Source organism: Doryrhamphus excisus, chromosome 23 (assembly GCF_030265055.1).
Source record: "Doryrhamphus excisus isolate RoL2022-K1 chromosome 23, RoL_Dexc_1.0, whole genome shotgun sequence".
Classification (NCBI taxonomy): Eukaryota; Metazoa; Chordata; class Actinopteri; order Syngnathiformes; family Syngnathidae; genus Doryrhamphus; species Doryrhamphus excisus.
Genome location: NC_080488.1, coordinates 7,481,127 through 7,498,763, shown reverse-complemented (window position 1 = coordinate 7,498,763; position 17,637 = coordinate 7,481,127). Strand labels below are relative to the sequence as shown.

General features: G+C 41.2%; 1 protein-coding gene across 2 annotated transcripts in view; it reads right to left on the bottom strand.

Moving 5' to 3' along the window:
- Nucleotides 1-642: 642 nt before the first annotated feature.
- nexmifb (neurite extension and migration factor b) overlaps nt 643-17,637 on the bottom strand; it is a 109,873-nt gene continuing 92,878 nt past the window's right edge. Inside the window, exons 3-4 of one of the 2 annotated variants that reach the window (XM_058062768.1) lie at nt 4,370-8,504; nt 643-3,804 (exon numbers count right to left, since the gene is read on the bottom strand). In XM_058062768.1, coding sequence (XP_057918751.1) covers nt 3,459-3,804; nt 4,370-8,504 — 4,481 coding nt within the window. In that variant the 3' untranslated portion in view covers nt 643-3,458. Of the gene's footprint in view, nt 8,505-17,637 lie in introns of both variants that reach the window. The other variant, XM_058062769.1, reaches the window with a different exon arrangement.

The following is a 17,637-nucleotide window of genomic DNA, read 5'->3' as shown; positions in this document are numbered from 1 at the left end:
TAAATGAGTCTTTGGAGAGCTACTTGAAAAGTGTTTAGGAACCATGATCTACTGGCTGGAGACCCCTGAGACCCCTGCCCGAGTATGAAGTGGTAACATAGGTGTGTGTTTACTGAGTGCAGGCATAGTGTTTCCGACATAAATGCACCTTTCCCGGCGAGAGCACGCTGCTTCTGTTTACCATATATTTCACGTTCTTGTTCCCAAAAACAGCATCATGTGAAATGCCGTTGACAGATCTTGCTGGGAATCACCAACTCCAACCACTTCTGCCTGAGCTTTCTCCCTAGAAACATTTTCGGGGAGCCATAGCTATCAACCGTAAAACCGAGGGAAGAAGAGCTGTGGGGAGGGCAGTCCTAGAGAGTATCTGGCCATGCCCATATAAGGAAGCATGGCTACTTGTGACATCACAGGGAGCCAAACATTTTTCAGGGCCTACTTCCAAATGCGCAAACCTCATTATCTGAAACTTTGACGTTGTTTAACATGAGAATACAACATTCTAACTACATTTATAGGTCAGAAAAGTGGAAAAAGCACAATAGGTCCCCTTTAAAATCCACCTAATATAATCTCTTAATTACCACTGATTACGCTTATGAGGCATTTAAAAAATACAATCCATCTCTCTTCAGAAAGCAGCATTCAAAATCTTATTTTAATTTGTATATTTACTCCATAAACATTATTACAAAACTCAGCAAGTTACCAATATTACATTATCACCATACAGGCTTGATCACAAATATTTAAAACCTTTGCAACAATTACAACAAAACAAAAAAAACAAAATAATACTCAAATAATTTACATGAAAATCTATAAAACAGCAAATTGTTCACAAATTATATATTTTTTTCTTTCAGGTTTTCTTTTTTTTTTCTTTGCTTATTTGTGTTTTACACAGTAACACAACACTCTCACAACAAGATCATGGTCTTATTACAAAAAAACTCCCAACAAAATGTAAATAGTTCTAGTGTTTTTGTTGATACTTTCATATTTTGGTTTTTAAAACCAGAAACTTGTCATCGTATATCCTTTCCACTGCCCATGGAGGCGCATAAAAGGTTACTCACACACACAAATACTTCACAGCACTTTCTAAGAAAAATATACACTTACAAAATATGTTACAAATTGGCACACAAAAAATATACAAGATTTTGTTGTGTCAAGAGTTCATTAAGATTCCTTCTGGTAACAACTCTAGACAGTATATATAAAGCTTGGCGATCTTTTAATGAAAAGAGCAAAAAGTAATCCCAATCAATGTCAAAGAATCATGAATGAATACATCAAACATAACATTAGAATATACATTCATAAGGAGGATTAGGAACCTAATCTTGTTTGCATTTCTTATTTTTTTTTTGTCTTAACTCATGGGAAAACAAAAATAAAACAACAAAAAAAAGGTCAGCTTTCTTAGCACCATTAAAATGAGGCAGCTCAACAGTGGCACGTTTTGAAAACAGAATAAAAAAAACCAACTTCGATTAAGTACATTCAATTTGACAATAGGCAGAAATGAGAGAAGGCAGACTAAATGGGTTTACAACCCACGTGGAGCTTCCCATCAGCAGCTCGTCTTGGTCCTAACCCTGATATTCTGGAAAAACGAAATGTAGGATCATGGCGGAGGGAAGAAGGGAGGTGGGAGGGAAAAAAGAATCCATGTTTGATTTGGAGTTTTGTCACATGCAAGCAATCTTACTCCTATCATCCTTGTGCCGGAATGTTTTTTTTTTTTTGGGTGACGAGGCCTGTTTTGAAGTCATGCTTCCAAAAGTCTGCAATAAAAGAAGTGATTCCCAAAGTGTGGACCGCGGCCCCCTGGTGGGCCGTGGTGTTACTGCAGGTGGGCCATGAGAGGTCATTAAAAATCTGATAATAATTTTTGCAAATATTATTTTAAAATAATTTTTATTGTAAAATATTTATTGCACGTTTAAAAAAAATATTTATAGGCCCAAGTAATAACCTATTGAGTGTTATTGACCTGTCACAATATTTTAAGAACCTTATACAGTTTATGATTGGAACGTAGCTCTCTGGTCATCATGCCAGTCTTGAATACATATTAATATTATATTATTATTAATAATATTAATATCAATATGTTAAAATTAAAATTTTAATATTAATAAAATAACAATAAATTATTTATTAAAATCAAAATATTATTTTTAATTTAATTTTTTTAAAAATAAAAACTAAAAATACAAATTTTAATAATAATAAATTATTTATTAAATTACAATTTTAATTTTTAAAATTAATTAAAATTGTAAATAAAATTGTAAATAAAATTGTAAATAAATTTGTAAATAAAATTGTAAATAAATTTGTAAGTAAAATTGTAAATAAAATTGTAATTTTAAATTTATTATTATTATTATTAAGTTAAGTGCTCTGAGAATGCAGCATTTTGTCGATGTACTGTTTATAGGACAAAGGTGGGCCGCTGACATTTTTTTTTTAGATTTTCAAGTGGGCCCTGAGTTGGTAAAGTTTGGGAACCCCTGTATAAAATTTTTGCAGCTATTTGTAACGTATTGATTGTAGGTTGAATTCATTCAGAAATTAGCCTAAATATGCTTTTTTAAAAATTGTGCGCAAATACGGTATTCGTTTTCTGCCAAAATATGAAAAAGTGAATATAACATAAGAAAAAAATGTGGGAAAAAATGAAACACAACAGAACCCATAAGTGAAAACATGTGGCGTAAATAATAAATTAGTGTTAAGACAATAAAAACGATACGATAAACGATTCTTTTTTCAATTGGTTCAAAGTAAGTTTCCAGCATGGAACTGATGAAAAGACATGCTTCCCTTCATTTACAAGATTGCTGATTCCATTTGCACTGAAAACCGCTTTCACATTCACATTAACTCCAACCGCCGCATCCAGAACCGATGCGTGCATCTCAATCTCTTGTGTGTAATAAACTGCCTTGAATCTCCAGTCCCAAAAAACGGCTTTTCAGCGAGGCCGAACCCCCCCGGCTGACAAATCGCTTCCTCGCTTAGCCTCAAACATCTGTACTACATTCTCCTTGGTCCACAGAAAGCTTGTTCGAATACCTCATCCTCTCCTCTTATTCTCTCCGTAGTTGCCTTCAGAGCACGTTTCCTTTTTGTCTCTCTCCTTGTTGCTTATCAGCGCCACGCGATGTTGAGGTAAATTGAATTTGGCAAACGAAGTGTGTGTGCGGGTGGGACAAGGAGAGTGTTTCTGATTTGGTTTAGTGAGTGGTGGTGTACCACTGCCAGCTGTTGGTGCCTTTTCATCAGACAAGAGAGAAGAGAGTCCCAAACAAAGAATTCCTTTTTGTGGCAAGTCTCTGTAAGGAGCCAATATTCCAGTAAGATAGAAAATAGGAACAGCCAATATTCACACATATATAAGAGGTCATTTACACAGCATTGTTACTTTTGGCACATTGATTTTAAGGTATAATTATCTCTTTTTGTTTGCAAATATTGCATGTCCCTGTACAACAACAATGACAAAAATACTCTGAGGGTGGAGCTTTAATGACATTGCAAGGCGTAAAAATGTAAATGTAGATAACCAGTTCCTCGGTGCTCCAGAAGAAAAAGAAACACTCAATAAAGAAAATCATTCTGACCTCGAGGGGAACAAAAGACATCTGATATGTCATCAATACAAAATGGTCCCATCTTGTTTTTTCAAGATGCCTTGGGATTAAATAGGGCTCATTAATTGTAGGTTTTCCTCTTGAAATGAGCCAGGCAGTGTATGAAGGACAGCAACAACAGGACATCCACATTCTGCATACAAAAACAGATGAGGAGGAAGGGGGGTGCGTAGATGTCACTCAATGCATTTTGTGTATATAGCTACATCTTTACGGGGGAAAGGGGTACAAATACATACTTTCAGGGGAGCAGCTTTTGCTGAGAAAATACAAAAAGAAAGCTCCTCAAAAAGCTTACAGAACATTTTTCAAAGCTTATTCTTTTTTTTTTTTTTCTTCCAGACCAAATGAAAAAAAAAATAATAAAAACGACTATAAGAAGAACAAACAAAGCAGGAAACAACAAAAGCAAGGAAAAATGCAGCCGTGTGGTTGTTTTTAAAATCTCAATCAAGCTGGACACAATCACTCGATAGGTAGTTTGCAACGTACAAGAAGTTTTTTCATGCAGATATTAATTTCCTTTTCAGGGGTTAAAAAGGAAGTGAGAGAAATCAAGGGGAACGTAGTTCTCATGCAGCTCTGGCATAGCGTCAGTGTAGGTATGCTTGTGAGGGAGGGCTCAGGTATAGTGGGGTAAAAGAGCGGGGTGGGGGGGAGAGAAGGGGGTGCAACAGCAGCTGATAACAAAATATTACCTCAGTTTCTCAAAAGAGGTCATCAGTGCTATGTCCTTATTTGGGTCTCTCTCAGCTCGCTTCCCCTTCAGTGTTTCAATGCGAGGAAACTTGGCGCTGGTCTTGTGACGGTACAGCTTTTTGTGCGCGGGACCAGGGTTAATAAAGTTGGGTTTGTCGAACATGTCGCAGCCTAGAGCAAGTTGAGGGAACAACGGGTGAGCGGGGTTGAATTTGGCCTGGTTTTTCCCTCCCTTACTTCCTGCCTTTCTGCCTCTTCCAGCCCCTGTCAGCATGGCACCTTTTTTCTTCAGATCGGACTCTGTACCTGCTAAGATTTTTAGGGTCTTTAAGTTGAGGCTGTTAGCTTCAGTGGGGATACCGGCTTCTGACATCGGGTTCCACAGCGGCTCAATGGAAGCCATCATGAATCTCTGGACTTCGGCCATACCGGAGACAATATTCGAAAGAATATTTGAGGGCTCCTCAAATTCTCTTTGGTCGTCCCCGACTAGACTGTTGCTCTCTGACCAACCAGGGCTAGACCAGTCTCCGGTGTTGGTGCTGTCCGGTAAACCAGGAGCACACCCTTCTGCTTGGTTCTTGGCCGCCTTACCTTCTAACATGGCCTTGATTTTTTTGGTAGAACGGGAGTTCTGTTTAGGGGACTTTACTCTTTCGGATTTGGGTGTTCTCGGGGCACGGACTTTTTTGGGACTCTGTCCTGCAGCTGCCTGTTTGCAATTGACTTTCCGTTTCACTTTGATGCTTTTAGGCCCCGTGATTTCATCAGTGTCTTCAAATTCCGTAACCCTTAGGTCCTTTTTATCCAAACATAAGACGTCCTGGTTGTTGAAGTTATGCAGTGGAAATTGAGTATCTTCTACGGTGTACGCATTTCCTGTGTGCTCCTGTTGCTGCATAATGTCACAATTCCATTTAACGTCCCTGCCGCGCTCCGCGGCCAGATCATTCACATCCTGGTATTTCCCAACATTTGCCGGGATCTTCATGTCACGCCCTGCCACCTGCGGGGAGAGGTTAGGGGTTTCAGGTGGGGAAAGCTCCGACAATGACGAGTGTCTGAATTTATCAGGAGTAAAATTAGAGATGTCCAGCAGGTCTGAGGACTCCCTGAGTGGCGTGAGGGCATCCACGCTCTGCTGAATCACCATTTTAGGACTGCAGTGAGCTAAGAAACTGTCTCGGCCTTCTTCCTCGCCTTCTCGCTCGCAAGATTTGAGACTTAGCGAACTGTAATTGCTCGAGGACGCTGATAAGGAGCCTACCGAGTCATAGCTGATGAGTCTTCCATTGTCCGTGCACAGAGACCCTCTCTGGTACTGAACCTGCCCCTCCACACAGGTAGACTGACACACTTGTAGATCTGCCCCAGGTTGTAGTCCAGACTCTGTCAGGTAGCTCTTCTCATAAAGTATGCGTTCATCTTCTGGGCTGAGTTGGCTGTAGTTCGACACCGGTAGGCTCTCGTTTAAGGGTACGGTAGCCGTAAAGCTGTTGGGTAAGATCGGGGTTTCAGGGGTCTCGGGCCCAAAGTTCTGGCTATGATTGGTGCAGAGCTGCGGATGCCATATTTGAGGGAAGCTGGGGCAGTTCTGTGGAGACTGTTGAAGCTCTGATTCCGATGGAGGCGAGAGGACGCAGCTTTGAGCAAGTTGAAGAGAGGAAAATTGTTTTTCCTCTAAGGATAAGCCGACGGGATACTGCTGTCTTGACGGCTGCTGAGGGAAATACGGGATCGATGTACTTCCGGAGGAGTCTGTTGCATCCAGTAAGGTCTGCAGGTAGCCGCCCGGGATGACCGGGACACCGGTTTCGACTTCCTCTGAGGATGGTGCTTTGTCAGGGGAGCAGGACGACGAAACAAATGGGAATTTTTCCTTGTCGGTGTCAGTTGTGTTGGAATTTTCCGAGAACTCAAGTTTGGTTGTAGTGGACTTAGTCGTAAGGTCGTCGGTGTTAGGGGTATCGACCCTGGTTTCATTTGTAATGTTTTTCCTCTCTTGTGCCTCCTTTATTTTCTGGCTTTTCAGCCTGGCTTCGCTTTTGAATTTTCTTATTCTAACTATTTCCGTTCCTCCCAATCTTCTACCTTCTCTTTCCTCCCTCTCCTGCGAACGACTCTTGTTTGTGATGCCGTTTATGTCCAATGTGACCGGGATCCCCGAGGCCTCATCCTTAATGACACACCCATGGGTCTGATCAGAGGGTAGAGAACCCTGCACAATAACTGACTGCTCCACAGCGTGAACCCTTTGAACCTTTAGTCTGTTTGCAAACTTGTATTTCCTTTTAGGATGACTAGAATTAAATGGACGATGGTGTCGTCCGTTCAGATGAAAACCACGCTGTTGTCTCTCTCTGGCGACCAGCTTGAGCTGCTCCTGTCGCTTTCTTTGCTTCTCCTGCCAGAAATCCTTCAAAGGAGCCAATGTTTCATATTTGCTTATTGTGTCGGCGTTTAAACTCACGGTACCGTCCACAGGGTTTAGTTTGCCCAGTTTCACAGACATTAGTCTCTCCCCTTTAAACCTGTTTATGATGATGTACTTGATGACTACGGGCGGCTCTTTACGACATGATTTCCTACGTTTTTTGGGGCACCAGTCGACATCTTCTTCCTCTTTTTGACCTAATGGGGTTTTGTCTTTCTTCTCTGCATTCTTCTCACTCTCAAGCGAGTCGACATCGTACAAGTAATCATCACTGTATCGGACCTTTCTCTTGGAGCGCAAGCCATAGTTAAGCGGATTCGAGGGACTGAAGAATCTTTTCGAGTGCCCCTTTTTATATTTGCCCTCCTGCACAGTGTCCGACGAGGAGCCGGTGCAGGAGCTGTCATCACTGAACTCCCCCGATTCCTCCGTGGAATTAAAGTCTATTACGTAGTTGATTTTAGGAGTTGACATGGGCGAGCAGTGGGAGCCGTCAAGTGGGCTCTCACCACTGCAGTCCCCTGGCTTTTCCTCCTGTCCCGTTTCCAAAGTGAGCTCATCGGTTTTGGGCTGAAGCTCGTCCTCAACACTCCTCCTCAAGACTCCTACTCCTTCTTCTTTCTTGGCACAGTTGGCCAGGACACTCGGGAAAAAATTTAACTGCGTCTCCTCCTGGAGAACATTAGTTTTTTCCCTCATGTTGTCCTGAAATGACTCGTAACGAATCTTTAGCGAACAAACGTCACTGCTTAAAGTCGAGTCGTCGTCTTCGTCGTCAAATAAATTATCGACATCTTCCTCTGAGAAGAGATTGACTGACAGCTCATTTTTAGAACATAGGTCCAGCAGTTCCATTTTGCTCTCGCTGATGAAGGATTCAAAGTAGCCCCAGTCCTGGCTGGCATTCGCTAACAGCGCTTCTTCTCCGCTGACTTTGTCCAATAATAGTCCTTCGTATAAGTTCTTAGTTGTTGCATCATCGTCGGGATCATCACAGTCATTTGTTGTTTTGTTCCCTTCCGCTCTTTTGGCCTCATCTGAGGATTTGGGCAGGGGGAAGCTAAGCAGCTGGTCGGAGAGGAGCTGTTCTCCATAGTGACTCACCGCCTCCCCTGCGTGGCTCAGGCACTGGAGGCTGATGTTGTTGATGTCGGAGAAATCCTCTCGATTCACATCCCCTATCCGTACACTGAGTCCGTTTTCTGAATTAGGGCTCGTGGTCGGCTCGTGGGGTGGGTTCTGTACTGAAGTGGCATCGCGGGTTTCAATAAAGCAACCAAGGCAGGTACGGCTTGGCTGAAGGAGACACTCCTCCGCCAGGCTCGAAACGTTGTCAGGCTCCATCATTGTCATTGAGATAGAGGCGGCGGCAGGCAATCGAATGCTCTTCTGGGTGTCTACCGTCGAGCCCCAGGAGCTTACAGCCGGGTTGGGTAGTGATGCGGGACTGGGAGTGTGGTGAAAGTGTGGGACTACGTTTGGAACTTCATGAGAAGGAGGGCATTGAGCTGCTGTCAGATCCAGAGAGGGATCAGTGCCGAGGGAGAGGGGGAAGCAGAGAGTCGGCGATGTGGATGCGTTGCTCTGATTCAGTGGGCAGACCCGCTGTGACGACTCTGCAGCGGGATGAGGTGAGGATGGAGGGAGAGCAGGATCAACAAGTCTGCGTAGACTCAGATCACCACTCTGCTTACACACCCCTGTTGGGGAAAAAAGAAAACATATTTTAGCTATTTCAAATACATACATTTTATTTATTGGTTCTGATGCCTTGTATTTTTTAGTTATTTATTCATTCATTCTGGACAGTACACATTATTAACTAACAATGTAACAAATTATAGCATAGTTGCTGAATTTAATTGTGGGATCCCATAGTCTCCTATGGAGTATCAGTTTAAACGATGAGCCACAACAGTTCCTTAACCCAGTGATTTTCAACCACTAGTGTACCTTGAGAAACTGTCAGGTGTGCCGTGAGGAATTATCCAATATCACTTTTTATAATTAACATTGATTAATCATCATTTGCAAATATTATGTCAATAGTATACATGGACCCAAATATTCCAATTGCATTTGGTTTATTTGCTCAAACGGAAAGAATTGAACAGGGATGGAATATTCCTTTAACCAATCCGATTCGGGTATCTTGCACCCGCTCAAACGGAAAGTTGTCAGGGTGTGTTCTTCTTCGTGGTGTTTTTCTTCTTCTGTTGTTTATTGGCGGTTGGCAAGCAGCTTTCGTGTGCATTAGCGCCATCTGTGAAACAGAATCTAAACCCTTCTATACTTTATTCACAAGTGCAGTTTTATTAAAAAAGAAAATATATATCTATATAAAACATGTCCTGAGTTTAATTATAAAATATTAACAAGATTGAATTTGATCTTTTCCTGTTTAAATTTATCCCGGGTGCGTTCTTTCAGCGCATGCTCAGATAAGACGTAACACGCAGATCCAGACGTTCTTCAGTTTTAAAAATGGAGGCCAGCAATCGGCACTGGACTAAGCAAAGTTTGTTTTTGATTTAAACTAAATTTCAAGACTGGACAGATGAAAAACTGTCAATACGGAGTTATTCCAACAAGTGAAAGAAAAACTCGAAGTCGGTATCACGTGATGTTGGTGTTTACGTTTTACTGGGCATGCCCTATTGACTTTTCTGTTTGATTTTCACGGCGCATGTAGACAAGAGATTGGAATATTCCTTTCTATGGATACCATTGTTTCCCGAAAGGTCATTCGGAAAGAGAAAAACTGGTCATGTAGAAACGTGGCTACTGTGGAGTGTCTGTGGTGTAAAGACTGGCAGAGCAATGTAATATTGGTCCGTGTGGCAACACCTGCCTTGTTCCTCTGATAGACTTATTGATGCACGTGTGAGGTCATGGCGACATTTTGTAACATTTTTGGTGAGTGGTGTGCCACAAGATTTTTCCAATGTAAAAAAAACGTGCCGTGGCTCAAAAAAGGTTGAAAAACACTGCCTTAACCAGTGCTTTGTTCTGAAGTAAACGTGAACAAGAAAAGTAACCGTGGGATCACAAAACTACAAATCCACTTTGTACAGAGGAGGCATCACAGACGATGCCTGTGGATGGCATATAAAAAGTCTTTAATTGGTCGAAAACTGATACACATTTCAAACATTACCATAATAATCATCATTTTATTCATCAAGGGGGGTGTGAAAATTTGTAATTGCCATGGAACAATGGTAAAATACAGCATTATCATGCTAAATATGGCACTCTGGTGGCAAAATGGTGTGATTTCAGAGCTGTATGTGCACTGATTTTAGCACTGTTTTCCAAGAATTTCTATGGACTGTGTTGCTATGCTTTCATTTCATTCTATCATGTTTTTTTTTTTTAATTAATTAATAATTTGACTATGAAGCATTAATCAAAAATATTGAAATACAAGTTCTATGTAATATTCTGGTCACTAGGTGTCAATAATGTTACATTAATGAGACATGATATGGTTATTGCACAGACCGCAAAGCTAGGAGACATGGGTTCGATTCCCGGCTCGGAGATTTTCTCTGTGTATTCCGGCTTCCGCCAACATTCCAAAAACATGCTAGGTTAATTAGCAACTCTAAATTGTCCATAGGTATGAATGTGAGTGTGAATGGTTGTTTGTCTATATGTGCCTTGTGATTGGCTGGCCACCAGTCCAAGGTGTACCCCGCCTCTCACCCGAAGACAGCTGGGATAGGCTCCAGCACCCCCGCGACCCTCATGAGGAAAAAGCGGTAGAAAATGAATGAATGAATGAAATTCTATGTAATATTCTGGTCACTAGGTGTCACTAATGTTACATTAATGAGACATGATATGGTTATTGCGCAGACCGCAAAGCTAGGAGACATGGGTTCGATTCCCGGCTCGGAGATTTTCTCTGTGTATTCCGGCTTCCTCCAACATTCCGAAAACATGCTAGGTTAATTAGCGACTCCAAATTGTCCATAGGTATGAATGTGAGTGTGAATGGTTGTTTGTCTATATGTGCCTTGTGATTGGCTGGCGACCAGTCCAGGGTGTACCCCGCCTCTCGCACAAAGACAGCTGGGATAGGCTCCAGCATGCCTGTGACCCTGGTGAGGATAAGCGGTACAGAAAATTAATGACAGGATGGACGTTACATTAGATTACCTTCTCCTCCCTTTCCATGTGGAAGTGGTTTGTTTTCTCAAGTTTAGAATAAACAAATTGGAGGCTAACTAGCTAACTTGGTAGCATGCTTTGTTTAAAGCGACAGGCATCTCTTTTGTCTCTGTAGTGTAGCTTGCACATTTTGGTTGAGAAATGTGTTGTAAACAAAGAAAGGTGTAAAGGTGACAATAGGGGTTTTATTTATAATTTATATTTAGAAAGATTTTCTATGCTCTAACTATGAAAACATTCAATTTTCCTCACAAGGGTCGCGGGGGGTGCTGGAGCGGGGTACACCCTGGACTGGTGGCCAGCCAATCACAGGACACATACAGACAAACAACCATTCACACTCACATTCATACCTATGGACAATTTGGAGTCGCCAATTAACCTAGCATGTTTTTGGAATGTGGGAGGAAACCGGAGTACCCGGAGAAAACCCACGCATGCACAGAGAGAACATGCAAACTCCACACAGAGATGGCCGAGGGTGGAATTGAACCCTGGTCTCCTAGCTGTGAGGTCTGCACGCTAACCACTTGTCCACCGTGCCGCCCTGTATTATATTATTTTTCTAAAAAACATACCTCCATATGGTTTAAAAGCAAAAATACAGAAATGTACATCACCAACATATTCAGTAGTACACTCACAAGTATGTGACGAAAATATAATTATAAATGCAGTAATTTCGCTTTGAACAATGGTACTAATGTTTTTTTTTTTCAGCTTGTTGATTGTCGGTGGGCCTGATGAGGAACAAACAAATCCACAGAAGCAGCCTTGTAGAAGCAAGCAGATAAATGTGTTTGCATTGCATAATTAAATCACAGCCACAGAGGCAGGTAGTGGGTACACTTGGGACACGACAAGCCCATATGCTGGAAAACTGTACAACCAATACCGTCCACACCTGCCTCTGTTTTGCAGTCTTTGTCCTGATGTTCCACACCTATTCTTTAACGAAAATGAAAAAAAAAACTAGAAAGCACACTGAAATAATGAATGCATTCACAGAGGTTAACTAGCAGTGTCACCCATCTTTGTATAGATGCGGCAAATCATTATTGATGTAATGATAAATGCTTCAGGGAAGACTGCTTAACAAACACTCCCCGCCATGGGTGTGTTGCTACCGGAGCACATCTTTGAATATGCATATGATCCGAGAGTGATTCAGCGAGGTAATGAAATTTGCAAGCGGATGTCCCGTGGGCTTGTGGCCGGCAGAAATATTCCAACAACCCCACGATTGCCCATGAAAAGCATACATCTACTGTATGCTACATCATTTAATGATGCCACTCTCCAGAGGAAATGTATCCTCTTGCTTCCTTGCAGTCGGAAAATTGCAATTGCATCAACTTGTCAGGCTGCAGGAGGATCACAGCAAACTGTTTTCTTACATATTTTGAACCTAAATAGCCTCAGTGACTATTCTGCTATGTATTTTCTGCTGAAGCAAAGAAAAAGTCTGAAAAAAACATGTACTGTATAAATAAGTGATTTGTTATGTAAAAATACAATGAAAAAATGAATCAACATGTCCATGCGTTAAACCTTAAAATGATTTTTTTTAATGTAAAAAATTTTATATAAATGTAATTTTTTTTATAATAACTATAAAAACAATCTAAATGTACTGCAAAAAAGGTCAGTAAGGATAATTCATAATGCCGCCTACTGGGATAGGCTCCAGCATGCCTGCGAATCCTCGTGACGACAAGCGGCATAGAAAATGGATGGATAACTACCTAAATCCATCCATCCATTTTCTATGCCGCTTATCCTCATTATATTATATGCTGGAGCATATCCCAGCCGAATAAAATGCCATTTTGACAACGTAAACATTTCAATGTCGAACAAAGCAAAATTTGTTCTCAATCAGAAATCACTCCACACTCTTTATTGCTCTCTGGTTCTACCATATCTTACTTATTGTGTGGAAATATGGGCTAATAACTATAAAAGCAATCTTCACTCCCTAAATGTACTGCAAAAAAGGTCAGTAAGGATAATTCATAATGACGCCTACAGAGAACATACTAACTCCTTATTTCTAAAATCACAAATACTTAAACTTGCTGATGTGGTTCATCTTCAAACAACAAAAATAATGCACAAGGTTAAAAATAACCAATTAGCTAAAAATGTCATCCAATACTTCTCTACAAGAGAGGAGAAATATGATCTCAGGGAAGAACTACATTTGAAACACTTATATGCTAGGACTACGTTAAAAAGCCATAGCATTTCAGTATGTGGAATCAAACTATGGAATGGATTGAGTAAGGACCTCAAACAATGCACAACGATGAGCCAATTCAAGAAACAATACAAGCAGTTGATGTTTGCTAAATACAAGGATGAAGAGTCTTGAACCAGTCATGATGTGCTATATATATCACTATATTGACACTTACTATGGTACCCATTATGTCATTGGATGCTCATATCACCTTGAGATAAGATAAGATATGCCTTTATTCGTCCCTCAGTGGGGAAATTTGCATTGCACAGCAGCAAGAGTACAGAATCAGTTAAGCAGTACAAAATACACAATATAGAAAAGAGTTATATAAAAATACAGTATGCAGATAACATGAAACGATATGAGATATATGACCAGTTTATACACTGAGATCTTGAGTTAAAGTGAGTTTAAAGTGAGTTAATATGAGGCATTATGGATATACTTTACATAGAACTTAGTATATTGCATTTAGAGCCCTTAATATTGCACATGGAGGTTGATTAGATATTGCACAGTGAATGGAATCTGGAGTAACTATACTGGTCGGTACGAGGTGCATTATTTAAAAAAAAAAACCCTTAAACTGTATTATGGAAAGCAGGAAGTGAACAAATGTAACAGTTACTGATTGTAAAAGTACCAGATGGAGGGGTAGGATTTAATAAGCTTTGCTTCTTCCTACTCCTTTTGGACATGTGGAACTGTGAACTGATTATGGGATGCATTCAATTGTAATCTTAGGGATGTTCAAATGAAATCCAACCATTACCAAACAATTCCCTTCTTATGTGTCCATGCCTGGAATATAAGTGTGTGAGTATGTGTGTGTACGTGTGAGAGTGATGCATGTGCGTATTGGCTTGGGGGGGGTATAGTGTTATCGAGGGGCCATCTGTCTCCAGCTGGACCATTAGCTCTTCAGCTGTTCAGAATGTGCTACAGATCAGTCAGACAGGTACACAAACACAATCCCACACATACACACACACACACGTACACACACAGCGTCTTACAGCAATAACTTTACCTGACAAATCATGTTTGACATCAGAGGTCAAATGTGGATGTGCAGCCACACAATCGCTCACTTGCTACAAACACAATGTTATGGATGTGGATGCGAGCTGGCAGATGTAAACAAGATAAGCGTTTAAAAAAACACACTTGCCAAAATTCAGCATGTGTCTCATAAGGATATATTATAATAATATATTATACGTATATGGCAAACGACTGTGTTGTAGGACAAGTTGTCTTTGAATAGAAATTGAGGCTGGATGTGAAAACAGCTCACACACACTGGCAGCAACATTCACAGCGGCCATATGGAGCGACATCCACTGCTGGCAGGCGGTGGTTGGACCCTCCTCCGACCATGCATGCTAGACGGTGTCACCTCCGCCAAGCTGGAGCAGACCTGACTAGACTGGGCTCATCTTTCAAACATGACATTCAGGGCTTCATCCACCTGAGAGAAGCTGGAGCTTGTGTGAGGAATGCGTCCATGCCAAAGACAGAGATGTGGATTGAGTGGGCACATGTGAATCCATTTTGGAGTTTTATCTTTGACGTACAAGCATACTTTGACACCAGTGGTAGGAGGAAGTCATTATTTTGCAAGTCGAGTCATGTTCGAAGTCATAGGTTTGAAATTTCCTTACAAGTCATGACCAGAACAAACATTCTCCTGCGACTGTAGTAGTGAGGATAAGTGGCATAGAAAATGGATGGATGGCTTTAAGAATCATTCTATCAATGTCATGTTTTTCATTTATGTTATGGGATAGGCTCCAGCACATAATATAATGAGGATAAGCGGCATAGAACATGGATGGATAACTATCAAAAATCTATCCATCCTTTTTCTATGCCGCTTATCCTCATTATATTATATGCTAGAGCCTATCCCAGCTGTCTTCGGGTGAGAGGCGGGGTACACCCTGGACTTATCTTCTCATATCTACTATATGGACAAAATCATATTTCATTTTCTATGTCATAATTACCTACTGTAAATACCTCGCCTCTAGCCCCAAGTCAGCTGGGATAGGCTCCAGCATATAATATAATGAGGATAAGTGCCATAGAAAATGGATGGATAACTATCTAAATCCATCCATCCATTTTCTATGCCGCTTATCATCATTATAGTATATGCTGGAGCCTATCCCAGCTGTCTTTGGGTGAGAGGTGGGGTACACCCTGGACTTATCTTCTCATATCTACTATATGGACAAAATCATATTTCATTTTCTATGTCATAATTACCAACTGTAAATACCTTGCTTCAAGCCCCAAGTCAGCTGGGATAGGCTCCAGCATGCCTGCGAATCCTCATGAGGACAAGCGGCATAGAAAATGGATGGATGGATTTAGGTCGTTATCTATCCATTTTCTATGCCGCTTGTCCTCACAGGCATGCTGGAGCCTATCCCAGCTGTCTTCGGGTGAGAGGCGGGGTACACCCTGGACTTATCTTCTCATATCTACTATATGGACAAAATCATATTTCATTTTCTATGCCATAATTACCTACTGTAAATACCTCGCCTCTAGCCCCAAGTCAGTTGGGATAGGCTCCAACATATAATATAATGAGGATAAGCGGCATAGAAAATGCATGGATAACTATCTAAATCCATCCATCCATTTTCGATGCCACTTATCCTCATTATATTATATGCTGGAGCCTATCCCAGCTGTCTTCAGGTGAGAGGCGGGGTACACCCTGGACTTATCTTCTCATATCTACTATATGGACAAAATCATATTTCATTTTCTATGCCATAATTACCTACTGTAAATACCTCACCTCTAGTCCCAAGTCAGCTGGGATAGGCTCCAGCATGCCTGCGAATCCTCATGAGGACAAGCGGCATAGAAAATGGATGGATAACTACCTAAATCCATCCATCCTCACGAAGGTGGAAGGCTTGCTGGAGCCTATCCCAGCTGTCTTCAGGTGAGAGGCGGGGTACACCCTGGACTGGTCGCCAGCCAATCACAGGGCACATATAGTCACCAATTAACCTAGCATGTTTTTGGAATGTGGAAATTAACCAGAGTTCCGGCACGGGGAGAACATGCAAACTCCACACAGAGATGGCTATTGAGGGGGGACTCGAACCCAGGTCTCCTAGCTATGTGGCCTGCACGCTAAGCACGCTAACCACTCGTCCACCGTGTAGGTGTTGCTGTTAATGATATACAATACTTTCGATATCAGCACCAGACTACCAAAGAAGAATATCACATTCATATAGTATATTTGTATGAAAAAGTGTAGACAGGAAGTAAAGCAAATAGGAAGGAAATATGTCTAATATGATATGATAATTTACTGTACTATTGAAAATGGCTGATTTGGCTTTTTGCTGACTTTTTAATAGTTTCTTTCTGAAACAATTCCAGATTTCCATCTCCCTCTCCATGCATACCATCTTTATCGCTTCTCCGAGTGCACGCCACGTGTCTTCCTTTTCTCCTTCCTTTGCAGCTCCCGAGCGCCTTATCCTTGTTATATGGAGTCCCTTACATTCACAAAATGCTGATCTGGCGCTTCCCTCCGCTCAGCCACCTGGGGCGATCACTCATCCAGCTGGTGGAGGCCAACCACAGAAGCTGTTTTGCTACCTTACAGTATTGCTCCATCTTCACTAGAAGACATCTTGTGAATGGCGAGGGGGGGGGAATCAATGCAGCCAGTACAGGATGTTCATAACAAGTGGTGAGTAACTACAGCATGATTCATGGCCTCACTTTTTCCCCAGAGCTCGTCTCCCTTTCCTGCCTTCTTTCTCCCGTGCTGGAATTGGCTTTCATGTGTGAGTCGACATCAATCGGGACCACCGTCGTGCGTGTGTAAAATTCAGTCTCAGTCAAAGTCGGTGGGCTTTTTTAATGATGTATGTTTTCATATGCATCATTAAGAAAGCATTGACTCACTAAAATAAGACAGAAATGCTAAAGATCATCTAAAAAAACAGCCTCGTCTGAGCTGTGCAATAAAGGGATTAACAATATTAAACTCCTTGTTTATTCATTTGTGTTTTGCAGTAGATTGTAAAAAGATTAAACATAGAATCTTGAGTTAATCCATGTTGTCTTTTCAAAGTTTTGCATGTAAATGCCAACAGTGAGATTGGATTTCTTCTAAAAAGTTTGGTTACTCAAGTAAAAACTGATCAGCACAGCCGTGGATTTCTAAAGCAGGGGTGTCAAACTCCCATAACTCCTTTTCAAATTGTACTTATTCTTGGCCTAAATGATGCATTTCAAGCATTAAAATGGCTAAATGAAGTAAAAAAATGAAGTAAAATACAAATATAAGGCAGAACATTCTCCCGTGACTGTAGTAGTGAGGATAAGTGGCATAGAAAACGGATGGATGGCTTTAAGAATCATTCTGT